This window comes from Lontra canadensis, unplaced genomic scaffold, assembly GCF_010015895.1.
Source record: "Lontra canadensis isolate GAN:19392208 unplaced genomic scaffold, GSC_riverotter_1.0 scaffold105, whole genome shotgun sequence".
NCBI classification, from domain to species: Eukaryota; Metazoa; Chordata; class Mammalia; order Carnivora; family Mustelidae; genus Lontra; species Lontra canadensis.
The window spans coordinates 1,237,755-1,259,065 of NW_022631099.1; the positions used below are offsets into that span (position 1 = coordinate 1,237,755).

The window sequence follows — 21,311 nt, forward strand, 5'->3', positions numbered from 1 at the left end:
GAGCACTATACAGCTGTGTAAAGGGTGGTGTGTAGAAAGAGGGGGACACAGGAGAGAAGGCTTTGGAACGCTATCAGCATTGCAGCCAGGGGTTTGCACACATTGTCACCTTGCCCATTATGATCTGAACGCTGTGAGATTGACTCAGTTTTACCAAGGAGGAATTTGAAGTTTAAAAGGATAAAATTTGCACAGTTAGTAAATAGTTGAACAGGAATCGAGCCCATGTCTGAAGTTAGTATCTGCACTCTGCTGCCTCTTGGTGTTGGACGTGGGCTGTGAGCTCCTTTGGGTGCCCCTGCCAAGTATTGGGGTTGATAAAGGTCTGATACTTTTTTTTGGCTTTGGGAAACAGAGGAGTGATTGTGCTCACTGTGAGGGGGTATAGGGAAGGAAAGCCAGTCCTCCAGCAGCTCTTTTTTCCCAGAGACAGATGCCTGGACAGAGTCTGCTGCACACCTGGCCAGGTGTGCACGCAGGTGCCTACTCACGGCTGTGCTGACCGTCCCTGACACTTACGCTAAAATCCATCTCCATTGTGGCTGCTGTCACACCTGTGTTCCCTGGCTCCGAATCTTTGTGTGATTTTTGTGTGTGTTTGCTTCTGTCCCAGCTATAGTGAGATGCTGGCATTCACCTTGACTGCCTTCTTAGAGCTCATGGACCACGGCATTGTCTCCTGGGACATGGTTTCCATCACCTTCATTAAGCAGGTGAGGCCTCCAGCATTCCATCGTCCTCTCCTCCCTCTGTGGCTGGTTGTCCTGTCAGTTTAGGGACAGGTGCAGGCAGCACAGCCATTCTGCTGAGGGTCAGCTTTCTGTCCCCAAGGCCCAATTTTTCATCCTCACGCTCAGGTCTTCCTAGAGCTCCTGAGACAGTTCCTTCACTATTCTCTCAGGCCTGCTCTGAGAAGATGGGAACGGGCTCTCAGAACTGAATGTGACCAAAGTGGGATGGGATTGTCAGTGAGACTTGGGATGACACCAGCCGGGCCACCAGGAGCAGCCTTGAGTCTTCTGACCTGCTTCCTGAGCACTCCCTTCTCTTTGGTTCTACATGTTCATTTTGTTTGCCTTAGATTTCTGAGTCTGCCTTCTATGGACAGAACTGCAAAGCAGCCTGTTTGGATTGTCAGATCCAGCTCAGCAGGTGGGAGGGGATACTTCTACTTCGGCCCTCCTTTCTTCTGCAGGAAGGGGTGGTGTCCGTTCTCAAAACTGGACTAAAACCAACGAGTCATGTATCCACTGACCTAGAGTCACATCTGCCATTGGCTTGGGACACTGGGAACTTCCTGATGCTGGAGATATTTAGGCAAAAGTGAAAGGACCATGTATCGGGAACATTATAATGGGGGTTGAGAATAATGGGGAGTTATTAGATTACAAGACTTTGAGCCCCAGGCTTCCTGACTGACCCGGCCCTCGCCGACTGTAGATTGCAGGGTACGTGAGCCGGCCCATGGTGGACGTGTCCATCCTTCAGAGGTCCCTGGCCATCCTGGAGAGCATGGTCTTGAATAGCCAGAGTCTGTACCAGAAGATCGCGGAGGAAATCACCGTGGGACAGCTCATCTCTCACCTCCAGGTGTGAGTAAGAGATCCTGCCCCAGCCTCCCCTCTCGCCTCTCATCCTCTGGCCATCTCCCTGCCCTCCTCCGTTGCTTGTGTTCCAAGCTGCCAGTCTGCCCGTTCGCTCAGCGTCAGCACTTCCACACTGCTGTCAGGACGCTCCTGGCATTGGGCCTGATCACGTCACGCTCCTGCTAAAACCCTCCGTGGTGCTCCTCGTCCCTCAGGATGAAGCCAAGTGCTCCCAGCCTTCCTGTCCCACCGCGCGCCTGACAGAATCAGATGCTCTCTCTCCTCTCTGGGCCAAATAGTCTCTCTTTACCTATGATAATGATATAAAATCCTTTATTTTTGTTACCTGTCTCCCACTTTAAATTTTGAACTCTCTGGGAAGAAGGACCAATTCTTTTTGGATCCCCTGCTTTGATTTAATAGAAGTCAGTTAGTGTTTGTGGAATGAACATTTAGCAAACGAATGGTATGCCATGGGGGGTAGCAAAAAATATCACACTGAGCATGAGTCCAGGCTACCAGTCAGATCCCGGCTTTCCTACACACTGACCAGGTCTCTGCCTGCAACAAGTTACCTGGTCTTGCCTGGTCTCGGTTTCCTCCTCTCTAGACTGGGGTTAGTCCTCCCCACCATTCGGACTTGTGAGGATCAAAGGAGATAAAAGATCTTGCCTGATGGCCAGCACAGGTTAGGTATTCAATTCAGGAGTTGTTTGCTTTTGTTTGTTTTCTAAGGAGTTTAACACAAGGGTACCTGGGTGACTCAGTCGGTTAAGCCTCTGACTCTTGATCTCAGCTCAGGCCTTGCGCTCAGGGTCGTGGGTTCAAGCCGTGCATTGGGCTCCACATGCAGTGTGGAATCTACTTAAAAATGGATAAATAAATATGAATAAAAGTAAATTAAAAAAAAAAAACCTAAGAGTTTATCACATCCTAAAATGTTTTAAAACCAGAAGACAGATGAACCCTTTGGAACACTGTTCCTCTCCTCTCCATTTCTTTCACTTCACTTTAACCCCTCTAAACAATTTAAGGGGGCTGGACTCCCCCAAACAACATGGTGACAGCATTGACTCCTTTCTGACTCTTGTTCCCTTTTAGCATTTTGGACATGGGCAGATGCTAACAGAATGCCCTGTTAGTTCCCAGTATTGCCTGTTTATAGCAGCCCTGTCCTGACTCAGCTCTGCTCCCAGCCTGTATCCTCCACCCCACAAATAATCCAAGTAAAAAGAAAGCACCATTTGCAGTTTGGATATCTTCCTGGTCACTTCTAAGGAATTCTTCAGCCTCTGTTTTCATACCCCCAAGCCAAAAATGTTGTTGAAGTGAAGGGAACATCATAAACTCCAGACGGAGAGTTGCGATTTTCCTGACGTCAGACTTACTCCTCAGTTTCTTAGTTTCTGAATCAGGAATGACCCAGTTGTGTTCCCCAAGGGTAATAGAGGAGCATGGCATTTTTTAGGGTTCGGTCCATGACTATTTTCAGCCTGTAGCTGTTACTAGACATTATGTTCTCTGCTGTTCGGACTGGGACACCGAGTTCCTTCCATGAGACCTCCAAGATGCCCCGCACCCGACCCGGAGGTCTGCCGGCCTGTCTAAAAAGAGAGCCCCACCCCTGCCCCGAGTGTACCCCTAGCGTGGCAGGTGGAAACATCTTGCCAAGGGCCAGGATTATAAGATTCCAGAGAACAGTTCTAGCAAGTCTGTTTTAAAATGAAGTAAGTTTGTAGTTGAAGACTCTGAAAATACAGAAAAGCACAAAGAGTAAATCCTACGCCCACTTCCCCACCTCCAGACAGAACCACTGTTCACAGAAAACTGACTCGCCCTGCTAGCCGTTTTCTCCTTGTATATTTTTAACGGAACTGAGAGCTTACTCTGTATACACTGTGTACCTTGACTTTTTTACAGAGTAATAGCCCTTGAACATTTCCCCATGTGAAAGATTCTTCTAAAAGGGTAGTTCTGCATCTTTTTTGCATCCCATATGCCTTTGAAAATCCAGTAACAGTTATAGACTCTCACTTTCTTGGAGAAAATAACACAGTCAACCAACTGCGTGGAATGATTTCTGCACCATTTCTCGGGTTTACAGACACTCCAAACCCATCCTGAACCCCGGGTGAAGAACCTTTACTCTACAACGTGATTTTCAGTGACAACTTCGTCCTGTAATGTGATCAACAGAGTTACGATTGTGGGCATTTGAATTATTTACTGTTCTTTCTTTCTTTCTTTTTTTTGACAGTACTCGAATGAAATGCTTTGCCAGTACATCTTGCACAGCTCTCTGATTACCGTCTTTGGACAAATTGCTATTAGTAGAGTTGCCGGGTTGCAGAGTATGCCCATTTTTAAGGCTTTTGAGATATCACCCTGGATGATTATTCGATTACCTTCTGAGCGACCATTGCAAATGCACCCGCGTGTCCTCTCGCTGGTCAGTCTTCTAATCTCCCTCTGCCTTCTTTCTCCACTGGCACAGCTCCAACCAGGAGATTCAGACCTACGCCATTGCACTGATTAACGCGCTTTTCCTGAAGGCTCCTGAGGACAAGCGACAGGTCTGTGGCTGCCTTTTCAAGCTTTTCATCTGGGCTCTTCCAGGAGAAGAATTGTCTCCCATCTGCCCTTCGTTGTGCAGACAGCAGACACGCAGCCATTTCCCCAAGAGCCCTTCCTCCCCTCCCTCTGTGGCAGGGGCCCTCCGAGCAGCCTTGCTAAGTGAGGCCCAGGTCTCAGGTCAGAGCAGGGCCTGCAGACTTTTTCCTCCGAAGGGCCTGAGAGTCAATATTTTTTGCTCTGTGAGCTTATGGCCTGTGTGGCAGCCGACTTTGTCCTTATAGCCCAAAGAGCCTCCGTAAACAAGCCAGGGTGGCTGTCTTCCAAGAAGACCTCATATACAACAAGCCCAGGGTGGTCTTCATTGCAGACCGAGGCTAGAGGATCGAGAAGGGAGAGGAGGCCCTCTAGGCATCACCATCCAGTCCAAGGAAACCGGGACAAATGAGATCTTGGCATGAAGTTTCATGTGTAAAGACCCTCAGGCTCAGATTCGAAGCTGCTTTCTTCCCCGGCCCGTTAGCCGTGCAACGTGATGCGCTGAGCTCTGCTGCTCAGAGGCCCAGGGTCCTCCCCTGTGATAGGGGAGCAGCAGACTGTGCCCTGTGTACTTCCCAGGGGCGTCATGAGGAAAAACAAGCTCCCTGTTTTATGAGTGAGGAAACCAAGGATTGGCTGGGCCGGGGAGCAAGCACTGACCTGAGCCCGGGGCCCAGAGGCTGAGTGCATTTCCGGCCTGGGCAGGTGTTTTAACCTCTCGGGTCTCTATTTCTCTTTCTATAAATGAAAAGGCCAGATTAAATGATCTCTAAGGGCTCTTCCAACTCTGACACTCCAGATATCTCTGGCTAAAAAAAAAAAAAAAGCCCAAGTGGCATACAGAAGAAAGACTGTTAAATTCTCTGGCCATAGCATGGTCTCTGGAAGTTGAGATTCAGGTGGGATCATGAACCGAGCTTTTGGTGGCTTCCCATGGGAGGACCAGGAGCATCTATGGTTCTGTGTGTCCCTGTCTTTTCTTGAATGGCTTTGTTCTGTTAATCTCTCCCTTCCTAGTCCTGTTTTGAATGTAAGCTGAAAGCTCATTCTTCCATCTGCTTCTCTCTGTGCTTTTTGCTTTCTGCCGGCAGGACAAGCACCTTAACCCTCTAGACCTGCCTGTCACTGTAAGTAGCGCCGCCATCTGGAAAGGGCCCCAGCTCTCTTCCAGGTGGGGAGGTCAGAGCTGGGCGAGACCCTCTTGTTCTCATCGAGGGGTTCACGGAACTCCAAGACCCAGGAAAAGGTTGTGTGCTGTAAAAGTCATTGGTCAGAACACTCAGGGAATGTGCTGGAGACTAGTGTTACATGCAGGATTAAGGGTGTGCCTCCCCCAGGGGATGCTGCCCAGTCTTTCCTTTGTAACCTGCCTTTACATAAGGTCATGGTTCAGCCAGGGGAGGTCAGATTCTGAAACAGCCTGAGACTTTCACCCAGCTGGTACCACGGATGCATCACCTTCCAGCTTGGTATGGCGGAGAGTAAAGACAAATCCGTGTTGCTTTGGGTGCATATTGGGCCATCGGAATGTGAAGAAGTTTAGACAGTTGTCAGGAGGGAATTTGCATGCTTGTTCCTTAGAGGGAGCTTTAGAGGTTGGCTTTACGAGGCTATGAAGGAAGATGAGCGCTTCCCCCAGCACCCCAGAGAAGCTTCTGGTCTAAGGCCGTCACATTCTAGCAGTAGGCCAATGTCAATTACCCACTTTATGAGTTGTCCACAGCAAGGTTTAATCTCAAGCCGACCTCCTGTGGCTACCAAAGAAGTTTCTAGGCCACCTTCCTCCTCTGCCAGCCAGCGTGTGTGCTCAGGGGATGCAAAGTAAAACTTAATGTTCCTGGCAGTGTCAGCCATTTGGGATATAAGTAGAGACGTAGAAGGGAGAGGGAAAGGCCTTTTAGCTCTGAGAAAAATGAGTGTGCTCACAGATACTGCTCTGTGGGAGAGGTGTGACAGCTCCCTCAGGCCCATTGATTTAGAATTACCCATAAAATTAAATTAAGGCAGCCGTTTAGAAAGTGAAGTCTTACTAATTAACGTGGTAAGAAGCAATGGCCGCGATTGGAAGGAGGAGACAGAAGAATTATGAAAAGCTGTCACAAAGATTAAAAGCACAGGAACCTTTGGGACCATTTTGTTGAGGGAAAAAAACCACACATTTTGGAGCTCCTCGGGCCGTCCACGTGTCTGAGGCCCCGCTCTTCTGGTGAAGCCGAGCCCTCGGCAGCTGAGGTTGTAATCCTTGTCGTCCCTTCAAAAATCACGAAGTGTCTGTATCATCCATTTTTACAGAATTTGTGTAAGAACAGCCAAAACAAGGTCCTAAAAGAACCCTGGAAGCTTGGCTCCCTGGAAGGCTGCTTTATGCGGGATCCTTTATTTCCCGTGTGTGCCAAATAAATAAAGCATTACTGACAGAATCTGAAAGAAATACAGTAAAAATGATGCCCCTTATTATGAGAAATTACCCCAAAGCACTAATGTGCTGTTCTCCAAACCGGTCAGAAGTGAATCACGGCTACTTACTGTGGCAGGAGCCCCTGTGCCCCAGCCCCGCCAGCCCGAGTGGTGCTGGGGGGGCCCAGAGGGGGCGCTGGGGCCCCAGCCCTGTCTGCCGGTTGGAAGAGGCCCTTCCAGCCTTGGGGGTGGGTGTCTGTCTGGAACGGTGCATGGGACTCATCTCGCTGCTCTGTGCTCCATACGCATTGTCCATTGCCTATTGCCCGGTGTCCTTGTGACTCGAGTGTCTCGTCTTGAAGCGGTCTCTGTTCCCCGTGGAAGATGGTGTGGTTGACTGTGCCACAGGGGAGGGAACATCCTATTTGAGTCAGTTTGCCCTCCCAGAAAAAAAGCGTGTGGGAGGTTTTCAGAGTATAGAATATGTTTGATGGTCCATGGTTTTTTTTTTTTTCCATTTGCCCACTTTTTATTTGAAAGGAGAAAAAATTTTAGAGAAAAAGCCCCGGAGAGCCACGATTCCACTTTTCACTTGACAGTTGTCACAGCTGGGGGCCTGCCACCTTGCCTTACATTGGCTTGTTTTTCTCAACAGGATATGGCCAATGCCTTTGCACAGAAGCACCTTCGGTCCATAATCCTGAACGTAAGTTCCCAGAGCAAGCTGTGTTTTGTTATTTGTTACTGGTGATAGCAACAGTTACTATTACTGTGGTTGTATTGTTATTACTGAGATTACTGTTGAGTGGATAGATAGGTGCTAATAAACCCTTGTTAAGCAGGAAGCTTTTTCCTGTAATCCTCTGTAAATGGAGCTGTCTCTAGGAGGCCGTCCCGCCAGGAATTGCCGGGTGTCTGAGGAGGTACAGAGGCCAGCCAGTTGTCTATTTGTGGCCCTGCAGCTCCAGCAGTTTTTATCCAGAAGGAACGTGTTAAAATTGGCCCCAAAGAGGAAAGTAATCCGTTCCGCTAACAGTGATCAGAACTGAGTTGCGTGGGGGCATGAGCAGACGGTGTGTTTGCTCTCAAAGATCTTCCAGTCCCATGGGATGGCGCCAGAGCACCGTGGGGTCTGTGGTTCCATCGAGCTTCAGGGTTGGGGGAGGATTTCAGGAGGAGGGGCTGCTGTCAGGAAACCTCTAGAGGAAGGATGGCTGGTGAGGCGGAGGCTCCCACAGCAGACCTAGAAGGAGTGTGTGACCATACAGAGGGTGGCTCAAGGAGCAGACGTGCGCAGGGGCTGGAGGCCGGAGAGCAGCGAAGACCAGGTCAGGTAGGGCCTTAGTCTCTCTCCCAGGCGCAGTGGTGGGGATGTCATCGGGCTGGTGACATAACCAGGCTGGCATTTAGAAACCTCCCACTAGCAGGTGTGTGTGTTTCCTGGGGGTGTATGAGGGAGGAAAGTAGAGGGAGAGGTGTCGAGGAGGGAGGCATCTGGGAAGGGGGCTGACTCCCTGTCCCCACGCGGGGCTGTGGGTGGGAGAGAGCTGGCTGGGGTGGGAGGGAGGGGAAGGGTGAGAGCTGGGGAAGAGAGCTGGGGATCTGGGTGAAAGGGAGGCTATTTTATCATTTGTCAAAACCAAGGGAAAACCAGGAGGCCCCAGTGAAAGGAATCAAATGAGAAATGAGAAGTCAGGTGTGAAAGCTTGAGAATTCTGAGCACGGACTTCAGAGTGCCCAGCCTCCACTCTGCCGTTAACCAATCTTTGATCTTGAGCAATTCACTTAACTTCGATTTGCTTTGATTTGCTCATCTGGATGTGAGGCCTGACCAACCTCTTATGTATACAGAGCTTAGCGGGGTGCCTGGCCCTTGGTAAGCACCCCGCTCACATCAGCAGGCCTCTTACTCTGAACGGGAGACAGAGGTGATAGCATTCAAGAAGTGAGCTCTGGGCACTTGCAAAGCCAAGCGACAGGCTGCCTTGAACACACACAGCCCACCTCTTCAGCTTGCGGAACCAGCTCCTGCCCGCTGGCCGTTTCCCTGGTCAGAGCCCCACCACCAGCCAGGCGGAAGGGCTGTGGGCGGGAGGACCATGGGCAGACGCCCCGGCCATCTCCCGTGAGGGATGGGGAGTGCAGAGGTCCCGCAGGTGCCTGTCCAGATTCCTGAGCAGCCCTCTTAGGCGCCATGCTCTGCATGCATGGGAGGGAGGGTACCCTTCTGAGGGAAATGTAATGAACTTCGAGGCTTAATATGTACCTCAGTGGGATTAGTTCAGCTCATTTCTGGACAGAACTGGGAACAAGCCAAGATTCTACCATAGAAGACAATTCAGGGTCAGGACTCATGACTTAAATAGTCTGCTACGAAATGGTTAATGTTTGCTCACTGAAGCCCTAGGAGTTCACATCAGGCCAAGGAGTGTAGGCCTTGAATTACTCAGCAGTCAAATAAGACTTGAGGTGAAAGCTCTGGAACGATGACTTCTCTCGGACGGGCTGTGCTCCTAGAAGCCGTTGTTGGCAGAGTGATTACCTCCTGGCTGTGACATCTCTTAAGTTTGAGAAAGCGGGATTCAGGTGAACGAAAACCATATCACATTAACTTTAACCTCTTCTCAAAGTGGTTCAATGAATTATGGAGAAGAGGGGAGGAAGGCTCAGAGGGAGGGAAAAGGAGGTGTGGGGGGGCGCTGAGGAGACCCTGGAGTGAGAGGCTGGGGGTGGGGTAACTTGCTAAGGTAGGGGGAGGAGGAGCAGAGCAAGTCAGTCTGGGCTAGAGACCAGCACCTGCATGGAGCAGAGAGCCTCAGACAGCTGCCACGAGGAGGAGGAGGAGGAGGAGGAGGAGGGCCTAAGCTCCCACTGGTGAGCAGTTAGGAGCAGCACTGTCCTTGGAACCTTCTGCAGTATGGAGGTGTTGTCCAGCATGGTGCCCGCTGGCCACGCAGGGCTGTAGTGTGACGGGGGAGCTACGTTTGTAATTTTTTAATATTTCAGTTAAAATACCCACATGTGGCTCGTGGCTGCCATTAAGCTGTTCAGATCTACAGAAATGAAGAACGCTCTCGAGTCAGATGTCGGGGCGAGGAGGGCTAGAACAGCACTGGCAAGTGGAAATACAGCGTGAGCCACGTTCTTCATTTTAAATGTTAGAGTAGCAACAGTAAAAAAGGAATCCGGGAAACCAGTTTCAATGATACATTTACTTTAACTCACTCTATCCCATATACTGTCATTTCAGTGCGTAGTCAATAGGGGAAAATGGGTCATGACATATTTTACATTTTCTTTGTTTCACGCTAAGGCTCCGAGATCTGGCGCACATTTGACATTTGCAGCACATCTCAGTTTGGACCAGCCACGTTTCAGTGTTCGACAGCCCCCTGTGGCTGATGGCTGCCCAGTCGGGCTGCGCAGGTCTAAAGACATTGATCTCGAGCCAGAGCAAACTCTAGCATTACGGAGCTGTAGAGCGGGGCTGTCTGGTAGAACTTTCTGTGACAGTGGAAATGTTTTATATCTACTCTATCATTGGGTGGGAGCCACTGGCCACATATACCTGTTGAGCTTAAAATGTAGCTAGTGTGACCAAAGACCTCAATTTTTAACTTCAATGAGTTCTAACATATGCCGAATGGCCACCATATCAGATAGCACAGCTCCGGAGGCATAGAGTTGACTGAGTGAGAGAACATGAAGGACACGGAGGGAGTGTGTGTGGAAAAGTGGGCAAGAGTCTCATTTGGGTGAGAAGAGACCAAGAATGATTCAAGATGGAGGGCAAGACAGAGAAAAAGCAAGAAGTACAAGGGAGGGGCGCCTGGGTGGCTCAGTGGGTTAAAGCCTCTGCCTTCTGCTCAGGTCATGATCCCAGGGTCCTGGGATCCAGCCCTGAATCGGGCTCTCTGCTCAGCAGGGAGCCTGCTTCCTCCTCTCTCTGCCTACTTCTCTGCCTACCTGTGATCTCTGTCAAATAAATAAATAAATAATCTTTAAAAAAAAGAAAAATACAAGGGAACAAGCCAGGAAGTGCAGCCATTGTGGGAGTGAGAGCAGAACAGTAGGAGGCAAGAATATCCCCAGACGTTGATCAACCCAAGGGACACGGAGAAGTAGTGTGTGGGAAAAAGACAGAGGTGAGGCATGAGGGAAGGAGGGAGCCTGAAGTGGAGTGGGCATCAGAGGGATGGAGATGAGAACTGAGAGGGCGTGGTGGGGGGCATGCAAGAGGGGGGTGGGATAGAACGTAGGGGACGCAGGGAGGGGAGCACATGCAGAGTGATAGAGACCGTGGTGGGGGAGCATTGGGGGCTGGACAGGGAGCATTAAGTACCCTCCATTGAGTGTCTCTACACCATTTCAAGAAAATGGCCTTTTCTAAATCCTGTACTTGGTGAGGCCATCCACGACATTGTATTTTTCTAAGGGAGGACAGAGCGGAGTCCTCCTCACACACTGTCCGATGTCTTGGATTGAGTGCCCACCTGGAGGAAGGTCTAGCACTGAGCCCGGGATCCTAATCATAGCGGGTAGCCTTCCTCATCTTCGGTGTGACTGGACATAGCCCCTCCCTTGGTTCCACTTCCCCTGCCCAAGGGGAGTGTGGAGAAAGGGACTGTGCCCTTGGGGCCTGCAGTGAATCATCTCAGCCTGAATTGAGCCCTTTCATGCTCTATCCCTTCTAGAACATGAAGCCTCCCAAGTTCAGTGTGTGGGAGGGAAACCCTTGTTCCCTGCCCAGCATAATTTCTTTTTTACCAGCATGGATGTAAGTCTTCAGCAGAAGAAAACCCGCTCAGCCCTCTGCCCCCTGCCTTTGCTTTTTCCAGCATGTGATTCGAGGAAACCGCCCAATCAAAACCGAGATGGCCCATCAGCTGTACGTCCTGCAAGTCCTGACCTTTAACCTTCTGGAAGAAAGGATGATGACCAAGATGGACCCCAATGACCAGGTAGGTGCTCAGTGGGACAGACGGCTCCTGGCTTAAGTCCTTTGCCGTTTGATGTGGTACATTCCACCATTAGGCTGCACACAGGGCACCCGCTGTGCGCCAGAGAGCATGCCTGATTGTGTCTGCAGAAAGGGTCTGTGTTGCCCTGGGAAACCCGGCTCTGCCTGTCTGCCGTCTCTTCCCGCTGCATGACTCTCTGGGCCAAGCCCACCTCTGTCCTAGGAAGGCGGGGGTGATGCCTTCTTGGAGACTGATCGGGCCCAGCGTCCCGCCCAGGAAAGCCCAACATGCTCACTCTTTTCCTTGCCTCCCTGGGCTAGCTGATTTGCCCCCTGGCTGGCTGTTTCACTTCTCAGGCTCAAAGGGACATTATATTTGAACTGAGAAGAATTGCATTCGATGCCGAGTCTGACGCTACCAGTGTCCCCGGGAGTGGGACTGAGAAGCGCAAAGCCATGTATACGAAGGACTACAAAATGCTGGGATTTACTGTAAGTTCCCCAAAGTACGGATCTTGGAAGGCCTGCTACCCTGACAGGAAGTCAGAGGACACACTCACACAGAGCCCCGAGAACCCCCCCTTGTATCGTGGTGGTCCTGGAATAGAGGACACTAAGAAGCTGGAGGGGCCCTGCCACCTGGTTGGCCTTGGTGCTGGGAGGTCACACATTTCCCTGTAGCATTTGGCCCTGTGGAACAAATCCATATGTTGGAGGGCCCAGGAGGTCAGTCACGTGGGTAAAGAGAGGACCTCTCCCGAAAGGGCGAGGTGATTTGAAAAGCAGAAGTGGGCATCTTGTGAGAGGACACACTGGAGGATGGTGTTAATTCGGTTGAACACTGAGTGTGCACCTACCCACTCAGCGTACAGTATGCGGGGCGCTGGGTGACAGAGTGAGTCAGCACCATCCGGAGTCAGGAGCTCCCAGTCTCAGAGACGGCGAGCAGGGAGGAGGTAACACGAGAGCCAGTGGCACGGAGAGGGCAGTAGGCCATCCCCTCAGGTGGCACTGCACACAGGTGGCTACTGAGTCTCAAATCCAGTTCCTATATTTCCCCAGAACCATATCAACCCAGCGATGGACTTTACCCAGACTCCTCCTGGAATGCTGGCCTTGGACAACATGCTGTACTTGGCGAAAGTCCATCAGGACACCTACATCCGGGTAACGGCTCAGGGACAGTGGGCTCCACCCTGCGGCCACATCTCTTGCCTTCCTAACCCCCTGCCGCCGCCCGCCCCCACAGATCGTCCTGGAGAACAGCAGCCGGGAGGACAAACACGAGTGCCCCTTCGGCCGCAGCGCCATCGAGCTCACCAAAATGCTCTGTGAAATCCTGCAGGTTGGGGAACTGCGTAAGTCCCCGACACCCGCCTCTTCCTTCAGCCGCTCCATAATCAGGAGCCTGGGGGACTCGAGGTTACAAAGGTGGGGGTCAGTGGGACTGGGCGACTGCTGTGCTTGGTGAGCCGTCTCATCCTTGTGCATGGGACTCCTGGCTGCTGCTTGGTTCGAGCGGGTCATTTGACGTGTTCAGGAGCCGTGCCTCCACCGGTTTGCCCCCGTGAGTCAGGAGACACGGGCCGGAGAGAGGGCAGGGGCAGAGCTAGGCCGGCAGAAGAAAGCTAAGGAAGTAGAGGCGGGCCCGCCCCACGCTTTTCACGCGCCCTAGCTTTGCTCTGCTTCTTTTCCTCGGGACGTGGGTGCCCGTGAGCGCCCCGCCTCACCCGCCCTGCTTCTCCTGCTCCGCAGCCAATGAGGGCCGCAACGACTACCACCCGATGTTCTTCACCCACGACCGCGCCTTCGAGGAGCTCTTCGGGATCTGCATCCAGCTGCTGAACAAGACCTGGAAGGAGATGAGGGCGACAGCCGAGGACTTCAACAAGGTGCGTGTCTCCAAGCTCTGACGCCCATGGGCACGGCTGTCACGTGACAGTGTGGGGCCACTGGCTCGAGCCTGGGGAGCCTCTGAGCTGGGAAACCAGTGTGGTCAGCTGTGCTGGGTCACGAGGTGCAGCCCTGGAGAACCTGGGGCCCCTCTGCCTGTGCTTCCCCCGTAGCCTGGAGCTGGGGTCTGCCCCTCGGTGCCCTGGGCCTGTCGCGGACCCAGCAGAGCCAGTACCCACCATGGCCGCCTGTCTCCCGGAGAGGGCAGGAGGCTGAGCCTTACCATAAGGGTGCTGGCTGACCGAGCGCTTTACTGTGTCAGGCCCCGGTGTGGTCCCGGGACTGGGCAACACGAGGGAGAGGAGGGGGCTGGCAGGATAGGCACATCCTGGCTATCCGCTCGGTAGTCATTCCCAGCGCACCCACGTCCCCACGCTTTGCAGGGCACTGCAGGGCCCTCAGAAGCTGACAGTCTAAAAGCCATGCATCTCATTGTAAACAATTTGCCAAGTATAAAGAGGAGAAAGTTCTCTGTAGTTCCACCACCCAGTGATGATCTCACGTCTCCCTCTAGTCTTTTCTCCTGTAGACTTTGCCTTGCGTGGGCGCAGAGCTGCCGGACAGGCCGTGGGATGGCCCGTTTTCTCTTTCACTGTTGTTTGAGAGGAAGTAGCACGTCTCTTGAACCCACTCCCGCGCGTCAGGCACTGTGCACCCACATAGCACCTCCCCATCCTGCAGGCAGCGTTTATCCGAAAACGAGTCTTCCTGTCTCTTGCTCCAGAGACGAGCCGAGGAAGGTCTGCACATGGCGAGTGGCTTGCTCAAGGCACAGATTAAGAGATGGGGTCAGGATCTGAGCGCCTTTCTCTCCAACTCCCGAACCCGTGCTCATTCCACCACACTGCCGACTAGTTGAAATTCGTGGGAAAGAAAGCACCTGTCCCTATCAGGCATTTGTCCTCGAGAACCACCTAAGAAGTGTGCCTTTGAGAGTCTGTACTCTCGCTCACCCAGCAGGTGTTTGGGGTCCCTTCAAGGCCAGGGCAGGGCCGGGCTGCCTGGAACTGGCCTGGCTTGTCCGCAGAGGCGCTGAGGCAGCCGGCTTCCTTCCCTCCCGCTCAGGTCATGCAGGTGGTTCGAGAGCAGATCACTCGAGCTTTGCCCTCCAAACCCAGCTCTTTGGATCAGTTCAAGAGCAAACTGCGTAGCTTGAGCTACTCTGAGATCCTGCGGTTGCGCCAGTCCGAGCGGATGAGTCAGGATGACTTCCAGTCCCCGCCAATCGTGTAAGTGCCGCGTGTGGGCGGGGGGACGGCACCGCCAGCCCTGCCGTGTCCTCACCTCCCCTTTGCTCCCGTACGTGTCCACCCAGGGAGCTGAGGGAGAAGATCCAGCCTGAGATCCTGGAGCTGATCAAGCAGCAGCGGCTGAACCGGCTCTGTGAGGGCAGCAGCTTCCGGAAGATCGGGAACCGCAGGAGGCAAGGTGAGGGCGCCTGGGCCACTAGGCTGGTCCGAGTCACCCCACTGGGGAGGGACCCTGCCGGACAGAGCCGTGCGGGGAGCAGCCTGGGAACATGTCATCCTTTTGCCCTTCGTGTGCCCAGGCCTTTCCCAGAACTGTCCCTGGTCACCTGCTTGTCTGGCCTTGTGTTCCAGAACGTTTCTGGTACTGCCGCTTGGCCCTGAACCACAAGGTCCTGCACTACGGTGACTTGGATGACAACCCGCAAGGGGAGGTGACGTTTGAATCCCTGCAGGAAAAAAGTAGGTTCATTCTCCATTGCTGTATCATAGTAGCTGGACTCGATGTCAGGAGGCCTGAGTTTCCGTCCTGGTGCTCTCAAGCCGATTATCTGGTCTTGGACGGCTTGTCTCCCTGGACCTGTCTGCTCAGTCTGTCCGAGGTCATCTCTACCTGGCCTACCCCACGGGGCTGCTCGGGGAAGTCAGTGGGATCCCTGACGGATATGGGGGTGTAGATTGTCAGGGGGGCTGCAACACTGTCTTGAAGGGCCGTGGTACAAGTGGGGGCTCTGGAGCCGGACTGCCTGGATTCGAACCCTCACTCTGCTATTCTAATTAATGCAAGTTAATTCTTACCTCTGCCTTGGTTTCTTGTGAAAGATGGGAGTAGTAGGCCCATCTCCTTCGTCAGAATTGAATGAGTCATGTACGTCAAGCCCTTAGGATGGGGGCTGGCTGTTTGCACTCACAGCATCGTCACCTTCATCCCCGTGCCGTGGAAGTGATGTGAGCATCTGAGGCCCCGGTCCTCGGGGAGATGATCCCAAAGCCCTGAATTGACCCCCAGTGAGACTGGACACAGCCCAGCAGGCCAGGCCTCCAGGAAGGGACTGTGGAGGAGAAACTAGCACAAGGCTACTCTCTGAGCTGACACAGACCTTTGGTCTGGGGGCTGGAGCTCCCCTCCCAGCACCGATGCAAAGACCCCCTCACAGCATGAGTCTTACAGAGACTAATTCCCTTCGTTTCCCAGTTCCTGTTGCAGACATTAAGGCCATTGTCACTGGGAAGGATTGTCCCCACATGAAAGAGAAGAGTGCTCTGAAACAGAACAAGGTGAGTGGAGGGCAGGTCTGCCGGGGTCACGGTCACGGTCACGGTCACGGTGATGCCCGGAGGGTTTAGTCGGTGGTGGCCGCTGTTCAAGTGTGTGCTCTCCCGCCCCCACTCCCTCTCTCTCTCTAAATTATTCCTGTGGGTCTTTCTAAGAACAGTTTTGAACATACCCAGAAACAGAAGCCCCACATACACATCACCCAGCCTCAACAACCATGGCACATCCTACCCATCCACTTATCATTACTCCGAAGAAAATCTCAAGTATGATATCATTTCCTCTTAAATATTTACAGTGTATCTGTAAATGATAAGGACTCTTAACATAATCCCAATACCATTACCACACCTAAAAAGAAATTTAAAAAGTTGTTATTTAATATCAAATATCCCATAGACGTTTGCATTCTTGTAAATAACTTAATTTCTCTGTATAAAAATATATAAATGTTGGGGCGCCTGGGTGGCTCAGTAGGTTAAGCCTCTGCCTTCAGCTCAGGTCATGATTGCAGGGTCCTGGGATCGAGCCCCGCATCGGGCTCTCTGCTCAGCGGGAGGCCTGCTTCCTCCTCTCTCTCTGCCTGCTTGTGATCTCTGTCAAATAAATAAATAACATCTTTTAAATAAATAAATAAATATAAATAAAAATATATAAATGTTTATGTGTATACACACGCGTAAACATATGCACACATACACTCACTCATACCCGTTTTGTTCACTGAATCAGAATCCAAACAGGATATGCACATTGTGATTAGTTTTTAGTTCCCCTCTCTCTTTTCCGTCTTTGTTTTCCTCTTTGCAGTTTATTAGTTGACGAAACCAGGTTGCTTGTTTGGTAGTTTCTCAGAGTCTGAAATGTGCTGATTGTCTCCCCTGGTACAGTTTAACTTGTTCCTCTGTCCCAGATCTGTACGTTGGTGGAGAGATTTAAGGGGAGGCTGGATCCCAGCTCAGGGTTGACCCCCTTTTTGGGGGGTGGGCAGGACAACTTCCTAGGTGGCATTATGTTCTATCAAGAGACACACGATGTGATCGTCTCTGTTTTTGCGAGGTTGGCAGACTCTTGGTGCTAAGGGTTTCTTCCACAAGTAAATTCAGATTTGCAAACTGGTGGTGTTCTAATGCGGTCATTCCTTTTCATTTATGAGCTGAACTGCTTATCTAAACAGAAGCCTACCATCCTCTACTCTTGGCTTCCCAGTGGTCCATTTTATATAAGAAAGGAGAACAAGTGCTTGATTCTTTCCTTTTATAAAAGTACTTTCAGAATAGTGAGTTGGTTCTGTGGTATCTCCAGCAGTGACCGATTTGGGTATGTGTTGTGTTTTGTTTCGTTTAGTATTACCACGAACTCGTGCATTTAAGCAAACTGCTATTTGTCCCAGCCCGTTACAGTTACGTTGTTGATGCCCAAACTCTCTCAGCTTGGGTCACAATTTGTTACTGTTGTCATGGTTCCTGAACCGTTAAGGCTTTCAGTCTGATCACCAACATACAAGCCGAAGGTCATCTATAGTCACGGACTCTGAGATACAAGGTTTTGAGTGTTGAGAAACGACTTTTTTCCAGTGTTAGGAGCGTCCACATCTTGGTCATGACTCGGGTGGGGAACAGGTGAGTTAACGCTCGCTAACGCCGCACCTTGTCTCCAGCCACACGTGTGCACGTGCCCAGGGTCCTGATGATACCACATCTGAGCCAGCTCCTTTGGTGACGGTGCCATGTGACCAAGAATTTGGCCAAACTCTTGGTGCGCAGAGCCCAGGCCACCCCACTGCTCCACGGAACTGAAACCCTTTCTCTTTCAGGAGGTGTTGGAGTTGGCGTTCTCCATCCTCTATGACCCTGATGAGACCTTAAACTTCATCGCACCCAATAAGTATGAGGTGAGCAGTGGGGTACTGCTTTGGACAGCCGAGCCCCTACTGTGACTCTTTAGCTAGAGGGCAGGAGTGGGCAGGACAGGGACATCGCCCTAAAGGCAGGGGACCACAGTGTGTCACGAAGGCTTTCTGGCACCGAGGATCTGCCAGACTGGGGTCCATCCCCCCTGAGTTGGGCTCCCCAGGTTACTCTTCAGCAGCAGCCGTAAGTTGCCATTAGAAAAACAGGTTCACCACGGGGTAGCCTAACTTGTCTGGACTGGGAAAATGCTCCCCCCTTTTCAGTCTCCAGCACGGCCACCTTCCTGAGTGAACCCGGCAGATGCTTCCTCCTCGGGGCTCCTGGGCACAGGCAGTAGAGGGTCGGGCCTGGGCTCTGAGGCTGCTGGGTCTGGTCCTCCTGACATGGGGCCCACAGTTGTACCTGCAGCCCTAGAGGTTATTCCGGGTCACGTGAGTAACTGTGCTTGAGTCCCACGTAGCTGCTGAGCTCGGGGAGCGTCAGAGGGGACTGGAAATGGGGCTTCTGGAAGAGGAGATGCTTCGCAGGCCCCGAGCCGCCAGTGGAGGTCTGTTGGGAAGAAATGAGGAGCTAGCAGGTGGGGAGACAAGTGAGCAAAGGCAGGGAAAAAGATCGAACAGGAGTGAGACAGGGATAGGCCGACAATTCTGTTATTCCTCCTTATCATGAGATCCTCTAGCACTTATTTTAACATTTGTTGGCTGGGCTTCTCTTTTTTAAAACTTTTTCTGAAACAAAATTGAGATCCCATAGTGATTCCTCTTGGGTCCTGCTTTTATCACCTGGTATGTATCCCTCCCACCACTGCTCATTTCCGGGGCAGTTTTGGGTAGTTGATACCCCAGTACTCAGGTGTCGTTTTGCTGTATTTATTAGTTGCATTTTAAAAAATCTGATTAAAAAAAATAATAAAAATAAGGCGCCTGGGTGGCTCAGTGGGTTAGGCCTCTGTCTTAGGCTCTGGTCATGACCTGAGGGTCCTGGAATCAAGCCTTGCATTGGGCTCTTTGCTCAGCGGGGAGCCTGCTCCCGCCCACACCCCTCTCTCTCTACCTGCCCCTCTGCCTACTTGTGATCTCTCTGTCAAATAAGTAAACAAAAAATATTTTTAAAAAATCATATTTTAGCTTATCATAGGAAGCTTTAAATGTAAATCCCTCATAAAAGCCCAAAGGTGGTTGTTTGGTGGGGGGGGCTTTTTTTGGAAAGTGAATGGTCACCTCCCGTTTTATCTTTGCCATTATCCCCAGTCAGCTTTGCCTCTACTCAGTGGTGTCAAAAGAGACTTAGGGTGAGTTCTCTCAGCAAAGGGACCTTGGCAGGCCCTCTTGCTGACCGGGGCCACCATGTGACATTTTGCAACTTGCTCCCACAGTACTGCATCTGGATTGATGGCCTCAGTGCCCTTCTGGGGAAGGACATGTCCAGTGAGCTGACCAAGAGCGACCTGGACACCCTGCTGAGCATGGAGATGAAGCTGCGGCTCCTGGATCTGGAGAACATCCAGATTCCCGAAGCCCCGCCGCCAGTGCCCAAGGAGCCCAGCAGCTATGACTTTGTCTATCACTACGGCTGAGCCTGGAGCCAGACTCCACGGTGCCCAGAAAGGGATTTGGGGCCCAGAAGAAACACCCACAGACTGGTGCCTTGTCTTTTGCTTGTACAGAATCTGTAGTGACCACGGTGGCCAGTAAATGCCAGCCATTCCTCAGACTCCCCTCAGACCACCCAGAGCTTCCTCTTGGTCCCCACCCGCCGCCACAAGTCACCAAGGCAGGGTGCTCGGCCCTCCCTGTCACCGCGGAGCCTGGGATCAGAGCATGAGGAATGAACAGCAGGCACCCCTGCCTTCCAGGCCAGGGACTGCTTGGGCTGGAGTTAACAAGTCACTCACCTTTTCTTCCTGAGTCTGCTCTCCAGTCAGCTGGATCCCTGGGTATGCAAGCGCGAGCCCAGCAAAGGCTGCCTGCGGAGGACAGACGTTCTGGGCATATCGAGAGCCTCAGAGAGACTGCCTTTGGGTGACCCGTGCCTGTGTCTCACATCCAAGCAGAGGCCTTGGCCTTTGCCTGGTAGATGCCTTGCCCTTGCTTTCATCGCCTTCGTGAGGGCTCACTCCGGCCTCATTCAGTGCCAACAGGCTGCTGCCACTGAGGCTCGGCTCTAACATCTCTGGTCTCCGGAGCCACTAGATCTCTCTTGCCCATGCACTTGTCTGGGCGGATGGAAAGTTCTCCCTACCAAGCTCTCAGGCTCTCATCCTGGCAAGTCAAAGACGTGCGAGCTAAGTCCTCCCCTCTAGTCTCAAAGAACTCTGCAGGGAGAGCCCAGACGAGGCCTGGGCGAAACTGGTGAGGCCACTAGAGTCCACTCCCTCCCCCCCTCCTCCCACATTTTTATCTTTTCCTTCCTTAGAGAGAAATCTCTCACCTAACCTGAATGGCAGCCCCCTCCTCTTTGCTTTCCTTTGGCCTCCCCGACCTCAGGAAGTTTGGCCTTCCCTTCCCCCCATCCCAGTGCTGTGGTTTCTGCCATTGGCCATGATTTCAGGGAGCTAGCTGAGGCCACAGCAGTGCCAACGGGGCTTCCCTGGTGCTGCGGCACATGTCAACCACGCCCCCAGCCTCTCTCCTTGGACATGTGAACACAGTGGCAATCAGTATCGTAGTAGCCCGGCATGGTAGGTACTGCCCGATGAAGAGTGTACTATATATTTTCTTTACTAGAGGCCATACTTATACAAACGTGTATATATATTTATATAAGATCTACCTATCCTAGGACGGAATGTTTGAAGGAAAATAAAATTGGAGGCTCCCTCTAAAAAAAACAAACAAAAATATCCTCCACTTCCAGTTGTGAGCCAAGAGAGTAACCCGAGAGCAGCCAGGAGCTTCCTGCCAGTAACCATGTTTTCAATAAATACTCTTTCATGTACAAACTGTGGTACCTATTAACAGCTGTTTCTCTGTACTCACTCTCTGCCCAAGGGAGCTTTCACCTTGATAAGACTTCATTTCATCGTGTCTAGGAGACTTCCTCCTTTCAACCACTTTGCCCTCCCTGGGTGTGTGGGTGTGTGTACGCACACACACACACACACACACACCTGGACAGTTAAGGATGCTCACAGACTGTTGCACCGGGACAAAGTGTTTTCTGCTCCGGCTTGCTGGGCACAGCAGGGAATGGCATACTGTACACCCCCGTGAATGTATCCTCCCTCTTCTCCCTGCCAGGGACGCAGCCAGGGAACAGCTCACGTTCTTGTGACTTACAAAGAAGACATGTTCTTCACCCTGTGTGTCGCTGGTGCTTAGTGCCCAGCCTTCCAGCTGGTGTTTTAGGCTCTTGCTCCAAAACTCAGCC

At 51.9% G+C, this 21,311-nt stretch overlaps 1 protein-coding gene across 5 annotated transcripts in view; it reads left to right on the top strand.

The window, feature by feature from the left end:
- ELMO2 (engulfment and cell motility 2) overlaps positions 1–20,883 on the top strand; it is a 38,302-nt gene extending 17,419 nt beyond the window's left edge. For 2 of the 5 annotated variants that reach the window (XM_032838697.1, XM_032838698.1), the window contains exons 7-21: positions 614–713; positions 1,441–1,592; positions 4,081–4,159; positions 7,249–7,299; positions 11,432–11,554; positions 11,911–12,045; positions 12,616–12,720; positions 12,803–12,911; positions 13,309–13,445; positions 14,572–14,735; positions 14,822–14,934; positions 15,108–15,215; positions 15,949–16,031; positions 17,846–17,923; positions 19,318–19,518. In XM_032838697.1, coding sequence (XP_032694588.1) covers positions 614–713; positions 1,441–1,592; positions 4,081–4,159; positions 7,249–7,299; positions 11,432–11,554; positions 11,911–12,045; positions 12,616–12,720; positions 12,803–12,911; positions 13,309–13,445; positions 14,572–14,735; positions 14,822–14,934; positions 15,108–15,215; positions 15,949–16,031; positions 17,846–17,923; positions 19,318–19,518 — 1,738 coding nt within the window. Of the gene's footprint in view, positions 1–613; positions 714–1,440; positions 1,593–4,080; positions 4,160–5,303; positions 5,324–7,248; positions 7,300–11,431; positions 11,555–11,910; positions 12,046–12,615; positions 12,721–12,802; positions 12,912–13,308; positions 13,446–14,571; positions 14,736–14,821; positions 14,935–15,107; positions 15,216–15,948; positions 16,032–17,845; positions 17,924–19,317 lie in introns of those variants that run through there. The other 3 variants (XM_032838699.1, XM_032838700.1, XM_032838701.1) reach the window with 3 other exon arrangements.
- Positions 20,884–21,311: the final 428 nt, after the last annotated feature.